Source organism: Neofelis nebulosa, chromosome 1 (assembly GCF_028018385.1).
Source record: "Neofelis nebulosa isolate mNeoNeb1 chromosome 1, mNeoNeb1.pri, whole genome shotgun sequence".
NCBI classification, from domain to species: domain Eukaryota; kingdom Metazoa; phylum Chordata; class Mammalia; order Carnivora; family Felidae; genus Neofelis; species Neofelis nebulosa.
The window spans coordinates 148,786,603-148,812,258 of NC_080782.1; the positions used below are offsets into that span (position 1 = coordinate 148,786,603).

At 47.2% G+C, this 25,656-nt stretch overlaps 1 protein-coding gene across 1 annotated transcript in view; it reads right to left on the bottom strand.

Annotated features, from left to right (window-relative positions):
* COL23A1 (collagen type XXIII alpha 1 chain) overlaps positions 1-24,716 on the bottom strand; it is a 360,958-nt gene extending 336,242 nt beyond the window's left edge. The window contains exon 1 of the mRNA XM_058739053.1: positions 24,233-24,716. Coding sequence (XP_058595036.1) covers positions 24,233-24,523 — 291 coding nt within the window. The 5' untranslated portion in view covers positions 24,524-24,716. The remainder of the gene's footprint in view (positions 1-24,232) is intronic.
* Between the last annotated feature and the right edge of the window lie 940 nt (positions 24,717-25,656).

A 25,656-nucleotide genomic window follows, 5' to 3' on the forward strand; every position in this document is an offset into this window, starting at 1 on the left:
GGCAGAGGACAGGGAGGCTGGGCAGGCCACACCAAAACTGGCCCTTCTAGCCCTTGGTCCACAGATCAGGCCCCGACCCAGGAAGACCCAGGTTCCCTCCCTGTAGCCCCACCCGACAGCCCACTGGCCTCAGACCCCAGGCCCAGGCCTAATCCACCCTGATGACATCTTCCTTTCTTCTTACCAGCAGGGATCCTTGGCCTAGAAAATTTGGCTGAGCACAGTCTAACAAGAACATCTACGCATGCCCAGTCCTGTGCTAGATTTGGGTGAAGGGGAAAGAATTACCCCAGAAATAGGGTCAAACATCACAGCTCCACTATGATGGTTTAGCTGTAACCTTAGAGATCCTGATTATTGTCCCTGCCTTGCACTGAGGGGACAAGCTTAGAAAAAAAAAAAAAAAGAAGAAGAAATTAGTCCCAAAGCCCAAATCTAGGTTTAGGAAGGTGTAATGACTGGCTCATAATCCCAAAACTAGCCAAGACTTGAGTCCCAACAAGAATAAATAAAGCATTAGCCTTTCTCTAGGAAGCAAACAAAAATCTCCCTAAAGGTAAAACAAAGCAAATCCTAAACAGGTTGAGTGACAAAATGCGATACCACCGCTAAACCTGAAGTGTTTGTTTTTTTAGGTTCAAACCTAAAAATGTAATCTTTCTCAATAAAAATAAATAAATAAATAAATAAAAATTTAAAAGCCCTTGAAAACGGTACAGCAAGCAAATACAACTGTTATTTTTTTAAATATTTATTTACTTTTGGGAGAGCGCAAGGGAGGGGAAGAGAGGGGGGACAGAGGATCTGAACCAGGCTCTGCACTGACTAGCTGTCTGCAGCAAGCCTGATGTGGGGCTTGAACTCATGAATGTCAAGATCATATCTTGAGCCAAAGTTGGACGCTCCACCGACTGAACCACCCAGGAGCCCCAAAACTGGGTTGTTTTTTTTTTACTTTTTATTTTAAAGTAATCTCTGTACCCAACTTGGGGCTCATTCATAACCCCAAGATCAAGAGTCCTGTGCCCTACCAACTGAGCCAGCTGGGCACCCCAAACGTATTTTTTAAATATGTATTTATTTTTTGAGAGCGAAAGAGAGCGCGAGCGGGGGAAGGGCAGAGAGAGAGGGAGACACAAAATCGGAAGCATGCTCCAGGCTCTGAGCTGTCAGCACGGAGCCCGATGTGGGGCCCGAACCCACAGACGGGAGATCATGACCTGAGGTGAAGTCAAATGCTCAACTGACTGAGCCACCCAGGCACCCTTCCAAAACTGTTATTTCTAAAGAACTGCTTTCCAGGAGATAAGAATGACATCCCTAGTTTTGAGCCCCTGACCCACCAAGCCTGGAATTTTCAAAGGAGATGGGACTCCAGCCAAGTCCTGTCTGCCTCTGGCTGGAGCAGCCCAGGATCAGGAGGCCTACAAACCTCCCCCCACCCCTCAGCCCACCAGCACCGCCCCGCCCCGCCCCGCCCCGCCGGGCGGGCCTTGTTGCCCAGAGCTACTACTGCTTGAGCGGCAAGGCAAGGACCGTCCACTGTCACTGAACCAGAACTCAGAAGCCGCCTGCAGATGCGGATACTGGCGTGAGAGGGACCTCAACTCACTGCCCACCCCCACCCCCCACCCGCGCACCACATCGTACTTTCGGATACTATTACAGATTTCAGATTTTACATGGAAAAAGAATCCAGCCTTCTCGTTTAAGCCAGTCAATTTGTGTGAGACCCTCTCATCTGTTTTTATCATTGCTAGACAGGCTAGAAGCCATACTAATTTCCTTTTTTTAAACAAAAGCATTTAAAGCTAAAAGCCAATTCGTTTTAACAACCCGCGATCACATCTGGGCGGCTCTCCTGAAAGGGAGGGAGGCTTTATCAAATACTGATAGGAAACACAATGACTTCTGAACTGCTCTTATCGTAAAATAAAAAACTAAACAGGAAACTATTGGGGGGGGCGCTTTACTGTTAATGCTAGTAGGTGGGGTCATAAAATACTGGGATTGAGTTTTTGTTTGATCACTTATCCTAACTCCTTTTATGCCTGTGTTTCTCTGGATTATACAGTGAATCTGAAGTTTTACCGGCTACCCTCTAGCTTACCGCCCCCCCCCCCCCCAACTCCAGGCCCCGAACTTTCTGTGGGTTTGAAATGCCACTATCAGGAACACAAAGTGAAATGTTTGAATTAGAAACCCAATCCCACAATCTTTATTTCCCTGTTTGTTTGTTTTTTTCATTCTGCATTCAAGAAAATATTCCTTTGTGCCCAGGTTTGTAAAAAAAACAAAAAAAAGATTTAAAAGCCACAACTTTTTTACATTCAATTATCTGGCAGCACCTCTAGCATCTGCAAACAATATGGTCCTGGTTTTACATATGCAAACAAGTCCTGACTCCTAAAGTAAATAAAGGATGAGTTTCTGAGAAAAAAGTCCCTGAGACTTTGGGAGCCGTTCCCTCCAAGAGTAAGGAGGAGAACTTGAAGTTGCCTGGGGGGGGGGGGGGGGGGGGGGGGTGTAGGAGGCGGGTAGCGAGCACTGTGGAGAAAATTACTCCAGGAAAATCATGGTTCTTAGAAAAGCATTACACAATTAGATGATAAATTTATTAATGACGTGTGGGAGCACTAGTCTGGGCCACTTGGCCAGATGTTTGGTCATAGCCTCCAACGGTCGCATTTTGATGAAATATAAGTTAACATACAAAAAAAGGACAGAATGATTTATTTCTGTAAAATGATATAAATAAAGCCACAGAGACATTCCTATCCTCTTGGACAGAGGATTCCTGCTCTGGGGGATATATCTTGAGAAAATAAAAATCAGCAGCAAAGCAAAGAATGATACCCATGAAGTTGCACCCCAAAACAGTGGGAGTGGTTTAGAAGGGTGGCGAAGCCCCTGATAAAACTGCCCTATTTCATTTAGTATCATTATGAACACTATGTGGCAAAAAGGAGAAATGTTTATGAGACCATCAATAAAAGGTCTACATCTGTATGAAAATTCAGGCACTGGGTGACAGCAGCTACCAAAATATGAACCCCCTTGGGTGTACAGAGTATGGTGATTTACTTCTTTTAGAAGCCCCCCCTGTGGGGGCACCTGGGTGGCTCAGTCAGTTAAGCATCCAACTTCAGCTCAGGTCATGATCTCCAGGCTTGTGAGTTTGAGCCCCGCATCAGGCTATTTGGTGACAACTTTGGATCCTCTTTCTCTCCCCCCCCCCCCCCCACGCTCTCTCTCTCAAAAACAAATGGAGGAGGGGCGCCTGGGTGGCTGTCGGTTAAGCGTCCGACTTCAGCTCAGGTCACTATCTCGCGGTCCATGAGTTCGAGCCCCGCGTCGGGCTCTGGGCTGATGGCTCAGAGCCTGGAGCCTGCTTCCGATTCTGTGCCTCCCTCTCTCTCTGCCCCTACCCCGTTCATGCTCTGTCTCTCTCTGTCTCAAAAATAAATAAATGTTGGGGCGCCTGGGTGGCGCAGTCGGTTAAGCGTCCGACTTCAGCCAGGTCACGATCTCGCAGTCCGTGAGTTCGAGCCCCGCGTCAGGCTCTGGGCTGATGGCTCGGAGCCTGGAGCCTGTTTCCGATTCTGTGTCTCCCTCTCTCTCTGCCCCTCCCCCGTTCATGCTCTGTCTCTCTCTGTCCCAAAAATAAATAAAAAACGTTGAAAAAAAATTAAAAAATAAATAAATAAATAAATAAATAAATGTTAAAAAAAAAAATTAAAAAACAAATGGAGGAGATGGTATATTTGAAAGTTGTTAAGAAAATAGATCCTAAAAGTTCTCATCACAAAGAAAAAACACTTTTTTTTTTGTAACTATATGAGATGATGGATGTTTACCAAAGTTATGGTGGTAATCATTTCACAAACCATGTAAGTTAAGAGTCATTGTGCTATATAACCTTAAGCTTATACTATATTATATATATACCGTATATCAATTATATCTCAATAAAATTATATCTCAATGAAAAAAAAAAACAAATGGAGGAGGAGAAGGAGGAGAAGAAGAAGAAATCCTTCCTGTGTTCTAATACCATTTTTTTAGTTAAAAAAAAAATTCTGGAAGTAGGTAAGAACCAAAATGAAGCCCTACGGCCTCCCCGCAGAGGACAATTTGTGAATGACAGGTGATTCCATCCTCCCTGGGACACGAACTCCCAGGACGCAACAGAGGACCCTCTCTGTGCAGGGCACAAATCCTCTGCCCTCCTCCCACCCCCATAGGGAAGAGCCCCTGCGTGCATTCTCACTACCACCATCAACCCAAGAGGGCAGCATTTTCTGGCCTCTGACATTCTTTTTTTTTTTTTCATGCCTTGGCATGATGATGAGGAAGATAACAAATAGCAAGTATTATTACTGAGGACACTGATTACTTGATGGGGACCAAGCACTGTGCCCACAACTGTTATCCCATCTAGCCCTGCCAATACCCACCATGAGGCTGGGACTATTATTACACCCATTTACAGATGAGAAAACTGAGACCACAGAGGGCAATATAAGCGCCAGGATGGGACCTCAATCCTGGTAGCAACCAGCTCCAATCACAAAGCAAGACAACCTCTGCTTACAAGCAATGTTCATAACTAACAACAAACAAACAGTTGCTACCCACAGTCAGGCCTTACAAAACTAAAAGGACAGAAATCAGATCTGGGGTTGCCAAAGGTTGGAGAGTGAGGAAGAAGTACAATGAGAAGATTGTTGGGTAACGAGACTGTTCTGTAAGACACTGAGGTGCTGGACCCATGACTCTACACATTTGTCAAAACCTTTAAGACTGTACGTCACAAAGAGTGAACTTTAATGGATGCAATTAAAAAAAAATCAACCAGGATATCAGAGAATCCCTGGATGAAATGTGGGCTGTGACAAGTGAATCCAACTATGTTAAAACTGTGTGACAGCAGCACTTGGGTGGCTCAGTCGGTTACGTGTCTGACTCTTGATTTTGGTTCAGGTCATCATCTCACGGTTTGTGAGTTTGAGCTCCACGTCAGGCTCTGAACTAACATGCAGAGCCTGCTTGGGATTCTCTCTCTCTCTGCCCCTCCCCTGCTTGTGCTCACACTCCCTCCCTCTCTCTCTCTCTCTCAAAAATAAACTAACTTAAAAAAAGCTGTATGACATAACTCACTGAAAGTGTTAGGAAAAAACATGTAGCTGACCAACATGCAAAATAGCATCTTGATCGAGAACTATAAGGCTGGACACAAAAGGAACTGTCTGGAAATGCTGTACTCCAGTAGGTAAAGTTGGTTCTCACAGGGGTACAGGTCAGCAATTTTGAAACTACTTTACAGACATTAGCAACAAACAAGTGAGTAAATAAACTATTGGTAATGAGAGCTGGGCTTCTCGTTGTCCAAAAGAGAAGTTATAAATACACAAAGTGGGAAAGACAGAATGAACCATCTTGTGCTGAATTAATCAGAGACATCACTATGAGGTCACATCTAATGCCTACAGGAAGATACATACAGAAATATTCATAGGTATGTGTACAGAGGGGAGCGAATATTCACACATATATACTATAGATGTCTGCAGAGAAAACCTATAATCAATGATACCTTGGAAACATCAAGCACACCCAGCACCCAAATCTTGGTTTCTAAATACCATTCTCTAAGAAAAGGAACCAGGGCTCATTGGAGATATGGCTGATTCTAGGCCCAGGGCAGGAAATACACAAGATGAACCTGGAGTGCCTTGTAGTGGCAGAAAGAAGGGAGGTCCTTTTTGAAAAAAGGAAGGGAGGGAAGAGTATGTCAAAGAAACACAAAACCTACCCAAAAAGGCTCAAAATGGCCAAAGCTGGAATAATTTTGGCAACAAGATAAAAATAACGCAGAATTGGATTATAACCCAAAGAATAAGTTAGAAACCCATAAGTTATATACTGATACAAATGACTGAATAAATAGGTGGGGAGAAGAGACAACTCTTCCCTACAGAAGAATGCCCAATAATAAATGTAGATACCGCCCTCTCCGAGATGTGGAGCTAAGTTCCACCCTCCTTGAGTGAGGGTTAGACTTCCTCACTTCCTAAAGGCAGAGAAAGGAAGATAGTGACTTTATAATGTAAAATCTGGCAGACACAACTTTAATCAAGTGATCAAGGTTAATGGCACCAGTGATAGGTCATGTGACATCATGGACCCAACATGATGCCAGGACAATGGCAATCTACCTTGATGCTGTTCTTCCCAAGCCCGCATAACCTACTTTAATCATAAGAGTGGCCCAAACTGAAGACCATTCGACAAAATACCTGACCAGTATGTCCAAAAATTGTCAAGGTCATGAAAAACATGGAAAGACTGAGAAAATGCTATAGGTCAGGAAGACATAACAATGAAATGCAATGTGGTGCCTTGGATGGGATTCTGGAGTAGGAATGGGACATTAGAGGAAGAACTAAGGTGATCTGAAAAAAAGTCTGTCATTCACTTTTTAAAGATGGGTAAAAAATAAATCACAAAGTCACTTAAGACCAACTAAGATACAGCTTTGTTATTTTCAATATCACATGTATTTTTTAAACTGAGGTGAAATTCACATCGCATAAAATTAAATGAACAACTTTAATTTTTTTTTAGTTTATTTATTTATTTTGAGAGGGGGCATTAGGAGGGGAGGGTAAGAGAGAGAAGGGGGGGGGAGAGAGAGAGAGAATCCTAAGCAGGCTCTACACTGTCAGCACAGAGCCAGATTTGGGGCTCGAACCTACAAACCGCCAAGATCATGATCTGAGCCGAAACCAAGAATCAGATGCTTAACTGACTGAACCACCTGAGCACCCCCCCTTTACCTATTTTTAAATCAGGTTGTCTTTTTGTTGCTGAGTTGTAAGAGTTCTTTATATTTTCTGGATACTACATTCTTAACAGATATATATGATTTCCCAAATATTTTCTCATATGCCAGATCTATTATTGATCAAAATTCTAATCATCTCCAACCAAGGTATAATATGGGTATATTAAAAGCATCTTAAAAATTGGAGGTGGTGAAGCAGGCGCCTGGGTGGCTCGGTCGGTTGAGCGTCCAACTTCGGCTCAGGTCATGATCTCACCTTTCATGGGTTCGAGCCCTGCATCAGGCTGTGGGCTGACAGCTCGGAGCCTGGAGCCTGCTTCAGATTCTATGCCTCCCTCTCTCTCTCTGCCCCTCACTAGCTCATGCTCTGTCTCTCTCTCTCTCTCTCTGAAAAATATATAAACATTAGAAATTTTAAAAAAAATTAGAGGTGGTGGGAATGGACTCATGGCTTCATGCTGGTCCTCACAGAGGTCTTTGTTGAAATCTTGCTAGATTAACAGTGGGATATTGTTACTAAGGAATTCGACCTGGTCCTTTTTAGTTAATAGTAATTGCATTAGTTTGCAATTGCTGCGTAACAAATTGTCACAAAATCCGTGGCTTAAAACAATACACATTTACTATGCTTTCTGTGGTCAAAGGTCTGAACACAGACAAGTTTGCTTCCCTGCTCATGGTCTCTTGAGGCTGAAATCAATGCATCAGCTGGGTGTTTCTTTCTAGACCTCTGGATCCCCTTTAAAACTTATGTGGTTCCTTGTGGTCTACAAGCCCCATTCTCTTGCTGGCTGCTAGCCAGGGGCCACTCTCAGCATCTAGAGGCCACTCAGAGTTCCTTGACATGTGCCCCCTCCACACATGCTCTCATGCTTCAGATCCCTCTGACTTCAGGAAGGACCCAGTCCCTTCTAAGGCCTCACCTGCTTATGTCAGGCCCACCAAAGAGAAGATTTGTAATGAACTCAGCCAACTCATTGGCAACTCAAAGGAGTGATACCATCATAATCACTGGGGAGGGAATTATACAAAGTGTGTACAACAAGGGGTGGGAATCCTGAGGGCTGTCCTAGAACTCTGCCTGCTACAGTAAGTTATCACAGTTTATTTCTTACTTTGGACAAATGTATTACAGTTATGTACATATGTAACTACATTTTTCATTTTTTCAAAAAATTTTTATTAATGTTTATTCTTTTTGAGAGAGACAGTGTGAGCAGGGGAGGGACAGAGAGAGAGGAAGACACAAAATCCGAATCAGGCTCCAAGCTCTGAGCTGTCAGCACAGAGCCGGACGCAGGGCTCAAACCCATGAACCATGAGATCATGACCTGAGCCGAAGTCGGATGCTTAACCACCCAGGCGCCCCTATATTTTTCTTTTATTATGTTTATTTATTTTTGAGAGAGAGAGAGAGAGAGAGAGAGAGAGAGAGCGCTCACAAGCAGGAGCTAGGCAGAAAGAGGGAGACAGAAGATCTGAAGCAGGCTGCATGCTGACCCTGGAGAGCCTGAAATGGGGATCGAACTCACAACCCAAGTCCAAGTCAGATGCTCAATTGACTTAGCCACCCAGGTACCCCTGTAACTATGTTTTTCTATAAATCTAGAATTATTCCAAAACATTTTAAAGGCCACATCATGGATTTCTACTTCTAGGCAAGATACAGGAGCAATGACTATATTTATCCCCCTGCATAAAATAACACCACCAAAAATTCAAAAACCACCACAACAAATTCTGCAAATAAAATACATGAAACAGAGGTTTTGAGGATACCAATACCGAGCAGGAAAGGAGAGTGATCTCAGACAGAGAACAACTGCTCTTGCTTCCTGCCTGGGGAGAGTTTCCAGGCTGGGCACACGGAAGGGGGAATCACACATGAAGCCTGGCAGCTACCCAAAGTTGAAGGATGGACCTGGAAGTCCAGGGATGCCAGGCAGTTGGGACTACAGAGCAGAGGACCCAAGAGAACCAGAGATCTGTGAGGTTCTTTGCAGATGTCCATGGAGCACTGATCAGCATGTGTAGGAGGCAATGACCCGTGGCAGGGAAAAGGATGCAGGGAACAGTGCCTCACTCTTACATGGGGCAGGGAAGGGTGCCCATTCCCCCAGCCAAACCAGTAAACCCCTAATTCACACTCATAAATCACTGAGTAGAGCACCAAGGAGGGTCTTTTGCCTCAGAGATAAAGAGTAATCAACCCTAGGCTAAACGTGGCTCTGGTCCCACCTCACATATCCTAATACAAGACTCAAAGGGTCCAACTGTTTCTGAATAACTGTAACATAACAAAGCTCATGAAAATTTACAGAAATACAAAAATACTCAACCCCCAATGAGGTAAAATTCATAATGTCCAGCATACAATAAGAAATTACCAGCAGGAGGGAACACCTGGGTGGCTCAGTCGGTTTAAGCATCTGACTTCGACTGAGGTCTCGCAGCTCATGGGTTTGAGCGCCACATCAGGCTCTGTGCTGACAGCTCAGAGCCTAGAGCCTGCTTCCCATTCTGTGTCTCCGGCTCTCTCTGCCCCTCCCCCGTGCTTGCTCACACGCGGGTGCTCACTCTCTCTCAAAAATAAACATTTTTTTAACAAATTTTAGAAAAAGAAATTACCAGCAGGAAAATAGGCCCCATAAGGGGCAGAAAAAAAATTAGTTAACTGAAACGAACCCAAAACTGACATAGATGTTAGAATTATCCCACAAAGACTATAAAACAAAAATTATAACTATATGGTACATGTTCAGAGAGTTAAGCAGAGGCATCAAAGAAATCAAAATCTCTAAACTGAAATTCTAGAGTTGAAAACTACCATGTCTGAGGTGAAAAACAGGGCAGAGGGGATTAAGGACAAGATTAGACACTGAAGAAGAGAAGATTAGTGAACCTGAAGACAGCAGGAGAAATTATCCAAAATGGACAGAGAGAAAGAATTTTAAAAAAGAAAGGAAAAGGGGCGCCTGGGTGGCTCAGACGGTTAAGCGGCCGACTTCAGCTCAGGTCATGATCTCGCGGTCAGTGAGTTCAGGCCCCACATCAGGCTCTGTGCTAACAGCTCAGAGCCTGGAGCCTGTTTCGGATTCTGTGTCTCCCTCTCTCTGACCCTCCCCTGTTCATGCTCTGTCTCTCTCTGTCTCAAAAATAAATGAATGTTAAAAAAAAAAATTTTAAAAAAAAGGAAGAAAAGAAAAGAAAAGAGAAAAGAAGAGTATCAGTGAACTCTGGGTCTCCTAATGCACATGTAAGTGGAGTGCCCAAATTGGGGGACAGAAAAAGTAGGACAGAAAAAAGTATTTGAAGAAATGATGGCCACAACATTTTTCAAAGTTTGATGAAAACTATAAACCCACAGATCCAAGAATCTCAGTGAAACTCAAGCACAATAAACACACACAAAAAAATGACACCAAAGCATATCACATTTGAATTTCTTAAACCAGTGATCATGAGAAAATGTCAAAAGCAGCCAGAGGTAAAAGGGCAAATTATGTGGATAAACCGAACTCACATTCTGTTTATGTTGCTAGTGGGAATATAAAATGATACAATGGCTTTCAACAAGAGTTGGGCAGCTTCTTGAAAAGTTAATCTCGTAGGGTGCCTGTGTGGTTCACTCTGTTGAGCATCCAACTCTCGATTTCAGCTCAGGTCATGATCTCACAGTTCCTGGGATTGAGCCCTGCCTCAGGGTCTGCACTGAAACTGCAGAGTCTGCTTGATATTCTCTCCCTCCCTCTCTCTCTCTGCCCCTCCCCACCTCAAAATACACAAACTTAAAAAAAAAAAAAAAAGTTAATCCTACACCTATCAGATGATCAACTACTTCATTCCAAGGTACTTACACCCAAGAGACATGAAAGAGCATGTCCATACAAAGACTTGTACACAAATGTTAATAAAGCAGCTTTATTTGTAATAGCTCCAAATGAGGAACAAACCCAAATATCCATTAACAGGTGAGTGGATAAACAAATTACGGTTTATCTATATAATGAAATAACACTTGGTAATGAAAAGAATGAAATGATAATACATGCAAAACTATCAATGAATCTCTCAATAATTATACTGATTGAAGGAAACCAAATACACCCACACACAACCAAAGAGCAAATATTGTATAATTCTATTCATATAAAAATCCAAAAAAAAAAAAAAAAGACTAATCAATAACAAGAGAAATCAGCAATACCTGAGTGGCAAGTGGGAAGGGACAGAAGTCAAGGGGGCAGAGGAAGCTTTGAGGGTGATGGATATGTTCACTACCTTGACTGAAGAGATAGTTTCACATATGCACACATACGTCACAAATTATCAAACTGTAACTTTAAAATATTTGGAGTTCATTATGTGTCAAATAGACCAAAAAACAAACTAAACTACAAAACACCTGGGCCCCGGTTCCCACAGTCGTGGCTCCCATGGGATGGTAGAGCAGGGGCCCCGGGGTCAAAGGGCATCACTTCACCCCACTGGGCTGCATGGTCCACCCCGGTCGGTGCCAGGTAAACCCCCAGCAGAGTCAAGTGAAGAGCCAGTGAGAGCACCCAGCCCAACCCAGGCATTTGGCAGGAGCTCAGAAATGTTTTCCTAAGGAACGTGGGGTTTACTCAGTGACTCCCACTGGCACACTGAGTGACCTCCAAACTGCATGGGCATACATTTCCATAGGGGTCACTCCTGAGCCCTGAAACACGTTAGCGTGCTTCGAAAGGTTTAGTCTGTAAGCAAGATGCAATTCTTCAGCGATCTTCATTCATGCTCCCCTTTATGATTTTTCTTTTCTTTTTTTTTAATGTTTATTTTTGAGAGAGAGAAAGAGAGAGTGAATGGGGAAGTGAAAGAGGGAAACAGAGGATCCGAAGCCAGCTCCGTACTGACAGAAGACAGCCCAATGCAGGGCTTGAACTCTCAAACCATGAGATCGTGACCTGAGCCAAAATCAATGCTTAACTGACTGAGCCACCCAGTCATGCCCCCTTGCCCCTCCATTTATGATTTTTCAAAGACCTACATCTCATCCTGTCAGAATCTGCTACAGTTCACCACACGGTTCACCACACTGGGCTGACAGAACAAAATCCCATCAGTGGCCCTGGGTAGAGAGTGGACGGTCTCCACCACAGGTTTTGACAGACTGAGGAGAGTCCTTGGGCTGTCCCTGGGCAGAGCCTCCAAGCCTTCCCACACCATGGCAGGTCTTCTCCAGTGACCCCAGGTCACTGAGCCAGGCCCTGCCACAATCCCCACACTGAGGTCACCTGCTTTCGCTGACCCTGACCTCTTGGTCTTGTCCACAGGGAATGCCTACAGTTTACCCTGGCGTGTCATCTGATTAGACAGTGTCTTGGGCTGCCTTGTGTCTTTCCAGAGTCCATATGTTGAGGTCCTAACCTTAATAGCTCAGAATGTGACTGTATTTGGAGACACAATGTTTAAAGAGGTGACTAAGGGGTGCCTGGTGGCTCAGTCAGTTAAGCTTCCCACTCTTAATTTCGGCTCAGGTTATGATCTCACAATTCACTGACAGTGCAAGAGGCTGCTTGGGATTCTCTCTCCCTCTCTCTCTGCCCCTCCTCCACTCATGCTCTCCCTCTCCCTCTCTCTCTCTCAAAATAAATAAACCTTAAAGAGGTGATTAAGTCAAAAGGAGGTCACTAAGGTGGGCCCTAATCCAATGTGACTGACATCCTTAATAGAAGAGGAGATTAGGACACTGACACATAGAGGGGAGACCATGTGAGGACACAGCAAGGGCACAGCCATCTGTAAGCCAAGGAGAGGCATCAGGGGAAGCCAATCCAGCCAACACCTTGACCTCTGACTTCCAGACTCCAGAACTGTGAGGAAATAAATCTCCGTGGTTTACACCCCCCTTGACTGGGGTACTTTGTAAAGGCAGCCTGAGCAGACAAAGACAGATGGGGTCTCCCCGAAAGCCTACCCCACCCCGCCTGCCGCCTATGGGGATGGATGGGCAAGGAGGCATCTTGGAGCAAGGGGAGGCTCAAAGGACATGGAGGCCTGACTGCAGAGCTGGGTGAGGTGCCTTCTCCTCATGGGCCCACAGGCCATAGGAGGCATTGAGGGTTGATGGGGAGAGAACCGAACTCCACTGAGAATATCTAGGAAGTGGACAAGAAGAATGAGGAGTGGCCAGGCCTGCCCGAGGCACAGGGGGACAGGACCCAGAGAGACAAAGCATTTCCAGAAGGGCCAGGTGCTAAAGGAAGGAGACAGAAGAAAGCCCATGAAGAAATGATCACAGGACCAGCCAGCTAGGCAGAGGCATCTTCTTTCAGCTTGTTCCCTGGAAGCCAGGCCTAGGTGTGAGCCTCAACGACAGGCACAAGGAGGAGGAGGAACCATCCCCAGGAAGGGCCCTGGGACTGGATGTTAATGAACAGTCCTGGCAGCCACCCACCATCAGGATAAGCAAGGCAGGGTGTGGGTAGGGGGTGACGTGACTTCTCACTCATTGTCGTAGGAAGTGAGTATCACGTCATCCTCAGGGAAAGAGTGAAGCAGACACTGTCTCCCTTTTCCTTTTATAAAAATTTTTTTAAGTTTACTTATTTTTGAAAAAGAGAGAAAGAGAGAGAGCACAAACGTGCGAGCCAGAGAGGGGCAGAGAGAGAGGAAGACAGAGGATCTGACATGGGCTCTGTGCTGACAGCAGTGAACCCCATGCAGGGCTTGAACTCACAAACCGTGAAATCATGAAGTCATGAGATCATAAGATCTGAGACCAAGTCGGACGCTTACCTACTAAGCTATCCAGACACCCCTGTCACCCTTTTTCCAGAGGAGGAAGTGGAGGTTTGGAAAAGCCAACTCATTGGTCTCCAAGGCACTGCAGTCAGTTGATTTTATTTTTTAATTTTTTTTACATGTTTTTATTTATTTTTGAGAGAGAGACAGAGCATGAGCTGGGGAGGGGCAGAGAGAGAGGGAGACACAGAATCAGAAGCAGGTTCCAGGCTCTGAGCTGTCAGCACAAAGCCTGATGTGGGACTCGAACTTGTGAACCATGAGATCATGACCTGGGCCAAAGTCAGATGCTCAACCGACTGAGACACCCAGGTGTCCCAACTGCAGCCAGTTTACAGGCATCTCCAGACTCAGACCCAGATCTCACAACTCTGGAGCCCACGGCTTGAGCTGTGAGGGTCCAGTTAAAGGGGCTTTCAGGAGGACCTGAGTGGGACAACCTCTGTGGTGCATATGTGCACATGCACACCCATGTGTATGCACACATAAGTGTTCACATACACACGCATGCATGTGTGCACAGACATGTATGCATGCAAAGGCAGGCACTCACGTGTGTGCACACTCACATGCGTGCACCCTTGCTTTCATGTGCGTGTGTACACCCTTGTGCCCTCCAGCCCTCACAGTGGCTTGCCCTCATAGTCCACATACTCCAGCCCAATTGCCAGGTGAACTTGCCCTTCACTGGACTAAGCTACACCATGCGGCTGAAAAGGAGACGCCATGGATGGCCATCGCCATCCCACAGAAAGGACCGTGAAATGAATGGACAGACTGCGCGTTTTGTGTGATGGCCCTACTGGGAGGCCCGAAGCAGAGGAGGTTTTATTTAAACTGTCCTCTAAAACCCCCAGAAATCACTATAATTGTTTTATGACTTGTTTCACAACTCAAAGTTGGAGGCATAGTCAGTTTTAGAAGCTGAAATTACCCATTTGAAAGCACTTCCCTTCCTTACCGATTTTGTGGCTACATCAAAAAAAAAAAAAAACTAAAGATTTTCTCATTTACCAATGTGACTTAAAGCAGATGTGTGTGGGGCCTCTAATCCATCAGGTTAATCACAAGCATTTGGGGGTGTTCGTGCCATATTGCACAACCACATGAACAGACTCATTATTTAAAACGAATTTATTAGGTGTTTGGGGCCCTTCTGCAATGAAAAATCCATATACTAATTTTCATGAATAATTACGTTTTGATTTTGGTCATCAAATGGGAAATTTTTTTGTTTAAATGAAAAAATCTCATTCTGCTTAAATGAGAAACTGGAAGAAAAAAAAAAGTGGGAATTATGAAGCCAATTCAGTCCTTGCTTTCCTTCAGGAACGAAGCCATTTCCCATCATTGACTGAGAGACTGATGTAAGTTAATACCTTTTTCACTTCTGTCTGGCCTCCCTCGGATGGTGGGATCTCAGCGTTAATTAAAAGGACCATGGGACCTCCTCTTCAATTAGCAAACAGACATACACACTCCTTCTGGATTCAGCCACAGAAAGCCTTCTAATAAGAACAGCCAGTTTCAGGATGTATATGACGTCTGGAACACTTTGGATTATATCAGCTCATTTAATCCCCACGGAAACCTTGTGAGGCAAATATTATAATCCCCTGTTTAATAGACGGGCAAACAGAGGTTTAGAAAACCAGTCATTTACCTGAAAGTAACACAGCTGGGAAATGGCAGAGCGGGGATACAACCCGGGTCTACTTAAAGTGAAAGTCTTCCCCCCCACCCTACAAATAGGTCACATATGGAGGATGTCTACACTGGCAGAAAAAGTTGCTACTGAACCAAACTCAATTAGTGCTGCCACAGAGTTTGCCATGAGGCTGCAGAAAGGACCCAGGACTTGGGTTCAGACAAACACTGCCACCTGAGGCCAGTCGCTACCCCTTCTGGAAGGGGTGAAGTGCCCCCCTGATAGGGGGGTGGGGACTGAGATGGGGCTGTTAACAAATGTTGTAAGGGCGGGGCTCCTGGGTGGCTCAGTCGTTAAGCATCTGACTCTTGACCTTAGCTCAGGTCACGATGTCACTGTTGTGCGTGGAGCCCTGCACCCGGCTCTGTGCTGATATGTGGGGCCTGCTGGGGATTCTCTCTCTCTCTCCCTCTCTCTCTGCCCCTCCCTTGCTCTCAAGCTCTTTCTCTCTCTCAAAATAAATACATTAATTTTAAAAAAAAGAAAAACCGTGAGGACGTACATGTGAACACTTCTGCCCAGGCTATCCACAAGAGAGGCACTCGGTCATTTCCCCTAGAGCCTCTAGGAGCACCCTGACGGGTCTTTCTTTAAAACTACATCTGCAAACCTATTTTTTTTTCTCCCAATGATTCGTGCTTAGTCCTGAAATATGTTTCCGGACATGCTGAAGGGATGTTTTCTGAGTGCCTGTGTCAACAATTAAAGATTAATCCTGATCCTCCACATGGAGAAAATCGAACGGGGAAGGAGCTGAAGGTCGTGTGTGGCCTCCAGACAGCACTTCCCAAACCGAATTACATTTGTTCACAGAATTAGAACTCACGCAGACTGAGCGCAGTACCTGGCTCGGCTAAATGCTGCTCAAGAAAGGGGTCTGCACCAAACCAAAAAAATGAGCCTAATTATCAGATGAAATCTTCAGTTTTCAAAATTGCCCTTTGCTTTCAACAACAACAAATCCAACTGAAAATTTAAAAATTCAACCAGGGGCGCCCAGGTGGCTCACTCAATCAAGTGTCCAGCTCTTGATCTCAGCTCAGGTGTTGATCTCAGGGTGCTGAGTTCAAGCCCCGAATTCGGCTCTCTGCTAGGCATGAAGCCCATTTAAAACAAACAAAAAAAATGTTTCTTTCAACCAAACGATAGATTGAATCCACTTTGCCCATCATAAAACTTGAAACATGACTTCACAAGGGTACAGGTTTGGAATACCACAGGAGGATAAATGTGGATTGCCTGGACAAATTTGGATAATCTAAAATCAAAACAAAAAGCAAAGCCCTAAAGATGTTCTTCCTTAGGCAGTTACTTACACCCTAAAGAATAACACAAGAAACTTGCCCCATGAAACCACTGGCTACACTGTATTCTGTGCCAACAAAAATGTGGGGGAGGCCTCAATTCTCTGTGTTGATAGAAAGATGCAGATTCTGGGGCGCCTGGGGGGGTCAGTGTGTTGAGCGGGGGACTCTCCATTTCAGTTAAGGTCATCATCTCATGGTTCATGTGATAGAGCCCCACGTTAGGCTGTGCGCTGAGCATGCAGCCTGCTTGAGATTCTGTCTCCCTCTGCCCCTCTTCCCCACTCATACTCTCTCTCCAAAATGAAAACAAAGGGGTGCCTGGATGGCTCAGTCAGTTGGGCGTCTGACTTTGACTCAGGTCGTGATCTCACGGTTGGTGAGTTCGAGCCCCACATCAGGCTCTGTGCTGACAGCACAGAGCCTGGAGCCTGCTTCGGCTTCTTTGTCTCCCTCTCTCTCTGCCCCTTCCCCACTTGTGCTCTCTTTTTCTCAAAAATAGATAAACATTAAAATGAAAAAAATATATATTAAAAAAAAGAAATATGCAGATTCCATTGACAGGATCAGATGCAGTTGTGAAATATGACCATAACGATTGTGCAGCACCTAGAAAAATGTTTTTGAAGTTTTTGTTTGTTTTTTGGGAGACAGAGACAGCAAGGGTGGGGGAGGGGCAGAGAGAGAGAGAGAGAGAGAGAGAGAGAGAGAGAATCCCAAGCAGCCTCTGCACTGTCAGCACTAGAGCCCAACATAGGGCTCAAACCCATGAAACCGGGAGATCATGACCTGAACCGAAACCAAGAGTCGGATGCTTAACCGATGGAGCCACCCCGGGGGCCCACCTGGAAAAATGTTGATACAAGACTGAAATATATACAAGCAATGTACAAATGGGACACACTCTGTGGTTAGCATTGGGTAGGTGTAAATCTGTCCCAGGATAAGGATTATGCAAAAAGTTAAATAGTTCTTGTTTTAAGGTGGTGGGATTATCAATAACATTGATCATGTTAAATCAACATACTCTTTGGTTATTTTATTTATTTATTTTTTAAGAAAAGGAGGAAAAGGAAGGGTAGCCAAGTTGGCAAGCTGTTTCTCTACACTGGGTATAACATCCTATATAAGGAAGTGGCCACAATTCAGCAGCCATGGGAGTTGGAGAGCCAAGGGGCAAAGACAAAAAGGTCTACACCTGCCCTGCAAAGAGCAGGTTTGAAAGAACTCTATTTCCCAGCAACACCTATCAATGACTCATGGTGGGAGTTAGAATTAATCAGGGAGAAGGGAGAAATGTGTAGAAAGCTGGTGAAGGAGAAAGCTACTCTGAAGGTATAGGATTATATCAAAGCCCCATGCAGCCCTGGAGGTGACAGACAGGGGATGGGGTGCCCAGAGTTCACCCCCTATCTCGTGTTGAAACCTAATCCCCAATGTGATGGTATTAGGAAGTGGGGCCTTTGGGACATGATTAGGACTTAGTGCCCTTATTAAAGGGACCTCAGGGGTGTCTGGGTAGCTCAGTCAGTTGAGCATCCAACTCTTGATCTTGGCTCAGGTCATGATCTCATGGATTTGTGAGTTCAAGCCCGGTGTCAGGCTCTGTGCTGACAGCACAGAGCCTGCTTGGGATTCTCTCTCTCCTCCTTTTCCTCTGCCCCTACCCACTCCCCTTCTCTCTCAATAAATAAATAAATAAATGTTAAAAAAAAAAAAGAGAGAGAGAGAGAGCTCAGAGAGCTCCCTTGTCCCTTCTGCTGTGTGAAGACACAGTGAAGACAGCCACCTGTGAACGAGGAAACAAGGGCCCCCACCAGACACTGGATCTTCCAGGGCCTTGATCTTGCACTTCCAGCCTCCAGAACTGTGAGAAAGAAATGTTTGTTTTTAAGCCACTCAGTCCACGGTATTTTGTTATAGCAGCTGGAACAGTCTGAGACAGTGGCCTTCTGACTCCTCATCCAGAGCCTTTCCTCTCCCAAACTGAGGCCCACAAAGCCACCATGGCACACAGTGCCAGACAAGGCTGTGGCAACCTCCTAGCTGATAAATTCCCTTTTTAACTTAAGCCAGTTGGAGGCAGGGTTGTGTCACACTGCCACGTGAAGGGGCAAGAATCCAAAGACATGTAGAAAGGCTGGATGAGGATGATGCTTGGTGAGGGTAAAAGGGCCATCCTGCCCTGGGGACCACGGTCATAATGGCACACACTCTGGAAGGGAATTTGGGGGCCACGGTGACATATGGCTGCTGAGAAAAGCCAAGGAGACCCATGGCAGTGGGGTAAGGGAGGACAAAGAGGAGAGCTGTTGGGGCACATCTAATGGATACAGGGCTCCATACACAATTTGGGGTGCACTGATCTCCCTGTCCTCAGAACAACCTCTTCCATCTACTGCATGGTGACAGAGGTATCCTCTCCCCTGTGTAAGCTGTGATGCAGGAAAAGTTGGGAAGCAGAGACTGAAAATGCCTTCCCAGCATGGAGGCCACCCCAGCCAGTCACTCTGGGGCCAAAATGGCATCCACCGAAGGGTTAAAGACCATAAACGCCAAAGAATGGGGTTGTGCCAGAGAGAATTCATGAACACGCCAACCTTGACTTTGACTATGGCTGGAGGCAGAGCTGGAGACTGAGGGAAACTGAAATTTTGTGGCTGTGGAGTGTTCCCAAAGCAGGTATGGTTATGAAAACTGGTAGGCCAGTGGAGGACCATTGCCCCCCACCCAAACCCTCCTCTGGGGTAACATTCTACAGCACCCACCTGACACTGTTGGTTGCTCCCCAAAACATTCCCTGTCTTCCTTCCTAACAAAACCACAATTCTCTAATAGTGGCAATGTGCCCAGCCTGTGCCCGGGGAGAAATCAAGATTGGCCGAAGCTGAGGTGCCTGGGAGGCTCAGTTGTTTAAGCGTCTGACTCTTGATTTCGGCTCAGATCATGATGTCATTCATGAGTTCGAGCCCCACATCAGGCTCTGGGCTGATGGTGCTGAGCCTGCTTGGGATTGTTTCTCTCTGCCCCTGCCAACAGGCTCTCTCAAATAAACTTAAAAAAAAAAAAAAAAAAAAAAAAAAAAAAAAAAAAGATTGGCCACTCCTGTGGCAACCCCATTACCCTTGCCAGTGAAAGGATGATGGCAGTCATGGGCCTTGGCTCTGGTTGGTGGCCACACTGGAAGTCTTCTGAGAGGTACTGGGAGCTTCCCTGCTCTGACTCAAAAGAGAAAGCCTACTGAGAAGATGATTCTTTTTCCTGCTCCCTTCTCTTCTACCTTGGTTACTGTTGTGTGAAGACATATGGTTGGAGCTGCAGCAGCCATCTTGACACCATGAGGAAAAGCCAAGACAATGAATGGCAAACACTGACCTGGCCCCCACTGGTGGCCAAGTCATCGAACTAACTCGGGAACTAACTTCTGGGCATCTCTGGTTATGCAAGGTAATCCAATGACCGAGTTTTTTAAGTGACCACCCTCAAATATTCTGTTACCATCAAGAAGCACACTTACGGACTAACACTTTCCTCTCTATTATTTGCTTGTCAATACAGAGGTTGTTGTGACCCTTAGAAACGAGGGAGCTGAGGGGCGCCTAGGTGGCTCAGTCAGTTAAGTGTCTGACTTGGGCACAGGTCATGATCTCATGGTTCATGAGTTCAAGCCCTGCATCGGACTCTGTGCTGACAGCTCAGAGCCTGAAACCTGCTTTGGATTCTGTCTCCCTCTCTCTCTCTTAAAACTAAACGTTAAAAAAAGTTTAAAAAAGAAAAGAGGGAGTGGCCACCCAGGAAGATGCAGAGGTTAGAGGACACAGCTAGTAAAATGGCACGACTGAAACTCTTCTCTGCCTGCTGGTATCATTCAGTTTACAGACTGCCCAACTTCAGGAGCTGTGCCACAAATCTTCAAAACCAGAATGTCGAGGTCCGATTCAAACATTTCCAAAATATGTTTGCGAAAGAAATGCCCCCGACGGTTGGCTCGCTCTAAGAACGTTGCTGTTTTATAAAGTTCTCCCAAATTGTTCCCCCACCTCCACCAGAAGGAAAAAGAATGAAGAGAGAAAGTGAGCCTGCCAGGAAGTCACTGGAAAGAAATTTTTGAGTTTGAGAGCCAGGAAATGTCAAGGAAACAAACGTAGCTATGATGGGACTCTTCCTTTCCTGTTGTGCTAGGGGATTAAAAAACTGGATCTTTATTCAAGTGTGCCCCACAGAGCGGTCCCGACAAAGTGACAGGCTGCCGCAGAGGCCGAAAAAGCTACATGTGATTCTGGGTTTTACGGTAATTTAACCAATACGTATAGTCGTTGATGGTAGGAAAGGAAATTGAATTTTACCCAGAGTCTCTGGGTTTTTCTGGTTTTCAAACTGATTGGTCTGGACAATGGAGGACCGGGAGCCAACAATAAATCCATTGTAAGCTGGAAATGGTCTCCTCTGAATACAACTAAATATTTCTTTAATCCTTCCATTAGATTTGTTACTGTAGTATGAAAGCTATTTTATTTACTCTAAAATTCAGGCTGTTGTAATGCTGTAATTATAGGTGTAACCAATGGGGGATGGGTGACTTAGACAGCCCATTTAAGGCACATTTAATAGCATAATATCAGATGCTTGTTTTCCATTGAATATCTTTGGGTCATAATGAAGATACTATCGTTAATGACTTTTATGTTCTGAAAACCATTTCTTTCATTTTGTACCATGGGAAGGCTCTTTAATAATCCCATGTTAACATGAATATTCCCTTTTTTGCAGCTTCTGTATCTACATTATCAGGCACATCAGCCAGTCCCAACAAAGTTATGTCACAGCTCTGTTCCCAAGGGAACAAAGACATCGGGTCACATATTAACAGTGGCTTTTGTTGGCTTATTTTTAAATATTTTTCCCTGACATTAAAATTGTGTGTGGTTGGCAAGGATTCCTCTTCCTCGGTTTGGATGTGGTTTCTGCCTCCGAAACTCTGAAAACAAGCTTGTTGATAAAGGACGAGCTGCAGGCACCCTTGCATACATACTGACTTCAGCACAGGCTTCACTGAAAACAAACCAGAACCAAAAACCACGTTCAAGTCCAAACGCTCTTTCCTTAAGAGATTTTCAGTTCAATATTTCTTTGTCCTTCATATCTAACGGTTCCAAAAAGTATCTTCACATCTACTTATTCATTTATGTTTATTTTTGAGAGAGAGATAGAGCGTGAGTGGGGGGAGGGGCAGAGAGAGAGGGAGACACAGAATCTGAAGCAGGCTCCAGGCTCTGAGCTGTCAGCACAGAGCCTGACACGGGACTCGAACCCACGGACCGTGAGATCATGACCTGAGCTGAAGTCGGACGCTTAACCGACTGAGCCACCCAGGTGCCCCCACATCTATTTAAAGCCAATTACCAACTCTTCATTATGTGCCTCCCTCATCTCAGTGAGGGGGTGTAGGTGTTGCCCACCAGGCTGTGGACATTTCCCAGCTGGTGACATTTGTGAGAAGAATGGCTTTTGGCAGGAACAGACGGATATCCTAGGAAAGAGATGCCCTCCCACAGGGGACCCCCAAACAGCCAGAAGCCCAACTCCAAGTGCATTCATGCCACGGCATCTCTGACAGTCCACCAGCCAGTCTGTGCTCGAAGCACATGCACTTTAACTCAAACCTAACCAAACCAAGCATATGTTCACATACATCCTGTGCTAACGCCAGCCTGCTGAACGGTATGGCCAACTTCAAGTGCAAATCCCAGGATGTGAAATATTCCCTTTGCCTTCCTAAATCAAGAGCAGAGAGACTGAGAGAGACAGAGACCAAGAGAGATAAAGTTCTGCCCAGCAACTACTAGCCCAAGCACTACAGTCCCACCCAGGTAAAATCAGTGCCACTGGAGGGAGCAGGATGAAGCCACTGCCTTCTGTCCCCTCAGATCCTTAATCCTCAGAGTTTAGGATTTGCGAATCCACACTTTTCAGCTGGGGTTGCTTTGTCAGGACATCTGCCCTGTCCCCATTGCCATTAACATGGACACAAATTTATAAGCTGCGTGTACCAGGATTTCTGATTTACTCAATCAGGCCTCCCAGTTTATTTTCCCTAAGAGGGGCCTCCTAGGGGAGAGAACAGCTCCAGTTACTGCACTTACAGATAGAAATTTTACTGGCCCTCCATCAATCAATTCAACACCCCGGTCTCTAGGGATTTGCCAAAAGATAATGGGCTGTAATTACAAAACCTTCACCACCAGTTGCCAGTTCCGAAGTCTGTGGGCACGTTCAAGGCAATAATAGGAAATCAATTCATGAAGCAGCAGTTCTGCCCAAAACCATGCTGGAGGAGACGGAAGGCTGGCTTCAATGGAAGGGGCTTAAGAAACAGGTAGGGTGGACTAGAAGGTGTGGTCCAGCCTTCTCCCATTCCCCAAAAGATTCCAAAGGAACTCCTCAAAGGACACGCAGCTCAATGCATTAATGAAGATCACAGCCAGCACGGTTTAGGGGGAATTGGTAGCAGCAGGCCTGGCCTCCCTCTCCCCTACCTTGAAACACTGGGGATTTTCAGGATACAGTGAAGGATGCCCCTCTGGGCACTAGACTCGGGATCCACCTCTCCCAGGAGGAAGAGGGTGGCTCAGGCCACGGAGGTGAGCTCATCCGGGAGACCCCTGGCCAGCCCACCTGCCTGTCTTCAGTTCTACCAGGGTCAGGCACTGGTGCACAGAACGTGGAGATTTTGATGCACAAGAAGGATGAGGGTGTTGAGGCCACAGCAGCAACCTTCATAGAAGTGTCGCAGAGTCTCATTTGACACTTCCAACAAGGGCATGGAAACTCAGGATGTAGCTGCATTCCCCAGGTGGCATCGCTTAAAAGCAGAAACCGGGTGTTTAATTCCCCTCATCCTACCAAGCCGAGGCGGCTGTCGCCTCAGGTTTCCGGGGCACTGAGTACGCATTTAAGAGCCCCAGAGCACAGCATCTCCAGAATGGAGCTGCTCGGAAACAAACCTTTCTGGGAGAAGGTGTACAGGGAAGGTCCGGCTGACCGGAACCCTCCAAGGGCCCTGACCCTCGGGTCCGTCTAAGGCTTCCCTCCATCGGGGCCGCCACTTCTCCGAGTATAGCAGCATCGGGACAGTGGCCGCCACCGGAGACGAGTCACCCACCAGGCACTTCCCACACGAGCCTGGTCATTAGCCCGGCACAGAGGAGGAGCCAGGCGCTCACCTCCGGCGGGGAGCGACGGGTCTGAGCGCACACCCCCGTGGACACTCGCCCCCCACCCCCCAGGTCTGTCACGATTTCTAAGCCCGTGGTCTTTCCTCTCTCTCCCTCCGCACTACTCGCTCCCGAAACAGCCCGTCTGGCTCGCGTTTCCTGCGGCCGCTGCGCCCTGCAACGTGACCCTGCGGCCGGAGCGGAGGCGGCAGGACCCCCTAGGGGACCGGCACCCCCAGCCAGCAGCGCAGGCCGCCCGGAGGGACTCACGCACGCAGGGCAGGCGACCCCTCCTCCGGGAGAGACGGCCGCGGTGCCCTTGCCCCGGGCGCACAAACGCTCCCCTGCCGCACGCGCGCCCAGCGCCCCTCACCTCGTGCAGCAGGCGCTCCAGGTGCGGCTCGGCCCAGGCAGCCAGGTCGCCCGGCGGCCCCCCGCGCCGCAGCAGATCCCGCTCCTCCTCGAGCGCCGCCACCCGGCCCTGCAGCGCGGCCGCCTGGGCGCCCAGCAGCAGGCAGGCGGCCGCCGAGCCCACAGAGAGCAGCAGGCACAGCGCGCTCACCGCCCAGGCCCCGGCCGTCGTCGCGGGGTGCCCCCCGCCGCCGCAGCCGCCCGCCGGGCCGCCCTTACGCGCGTCGCCGCCGGCGCTCTGGCCCGGGCTCATGGCGCGCTCGTCGCGCGTGGGTCTCCGAGGGGGCGGTGCGCAGCCGCGGGTGCGGGCCCGCGCGCGGGGAGCAGGCGGGAGAGCCCGAGGCACGAGGTCGGCTGCGCGCGGGGATCGGCCTCGGGACAGCAGCGGCTCGCGGCGCACGCCCCCCACTCCGCCGCCAGCTCCTCCACAGCGGCCACTTTGGGCAGTTTCCTCTATGCAAATAGATCCTACCAGAAAAGGAGCCGGGACCCACCCAGGGGAGGAGCGGCCCGGCCGGCCCCGCGCGCCGAGGGGCGGGGAAGGGAAGGGAGCTGGCTCTTCCGAGCCCCCCGCGCGCGCCCGGCGGACCCCCGGCGCAGCGCGCACCTCCACCTCACCTGTCCCGGGCGCCCAGCTGCAACTCCACTGCCGCGCGCTCACCTCCGCGACTCCCCAGCCCGAGGTCCCTTGCGGTCCCCAGAGGTCTGCGGTGCGTCCGGAGACTCTGAGCGCCTTCCGCAGCCCACCTCTGGCCCGAGCATCGTTCGTGCCTGGGGGCAATGCCGCTAAAACTTGTGAATTAACCTTTCTGACAGAACTTTTTAAAAGTTCAGAACTTCAAACCCCGTGGAACTTTGTGAATCGGTCCTGGATGGTGCCTTAGCGCCGCTCCGTGGCCGAAAACGACCACTGCGCAATCACACTGAGAGACGCAGTCAAGGTTGCGCTTTCGCCCAGCAGAAATATACCTCTCAGATTCTTAGTGCTCTCACCATTTATTAGGTGCCAGGTGTGTGGTGCTGGTGGCAGAAATTGTAAGACCTTGTTCCTGACCTAGAGAGGGTGTTCGTTTGAGAAAATTGATCAATGGAGAAGATGGGGAAAGAACTCCAACTTTTGTGCTGGCGATGGCTTCATTCTGTAGCGGAAGCACAATTTGGCCAAAAATAAGCCGGTATGCACCACACTCAGCCTATACTACGATTCTGGTGCAAATTTAGATCACAGGGTTAAGGTAGGAAAGCCTGAATGAGAATAAAAAGGCCCTCTCAGTCTTTTCAAGAAAGAGAAGAAAGGCTGGAAGTCAGGTCCATTCGCCACTTGGTCGCAGATTCCTACCAGGTGTATTCATGTCTTAAAATGGGTCTCACTATGTCGCTTCCACT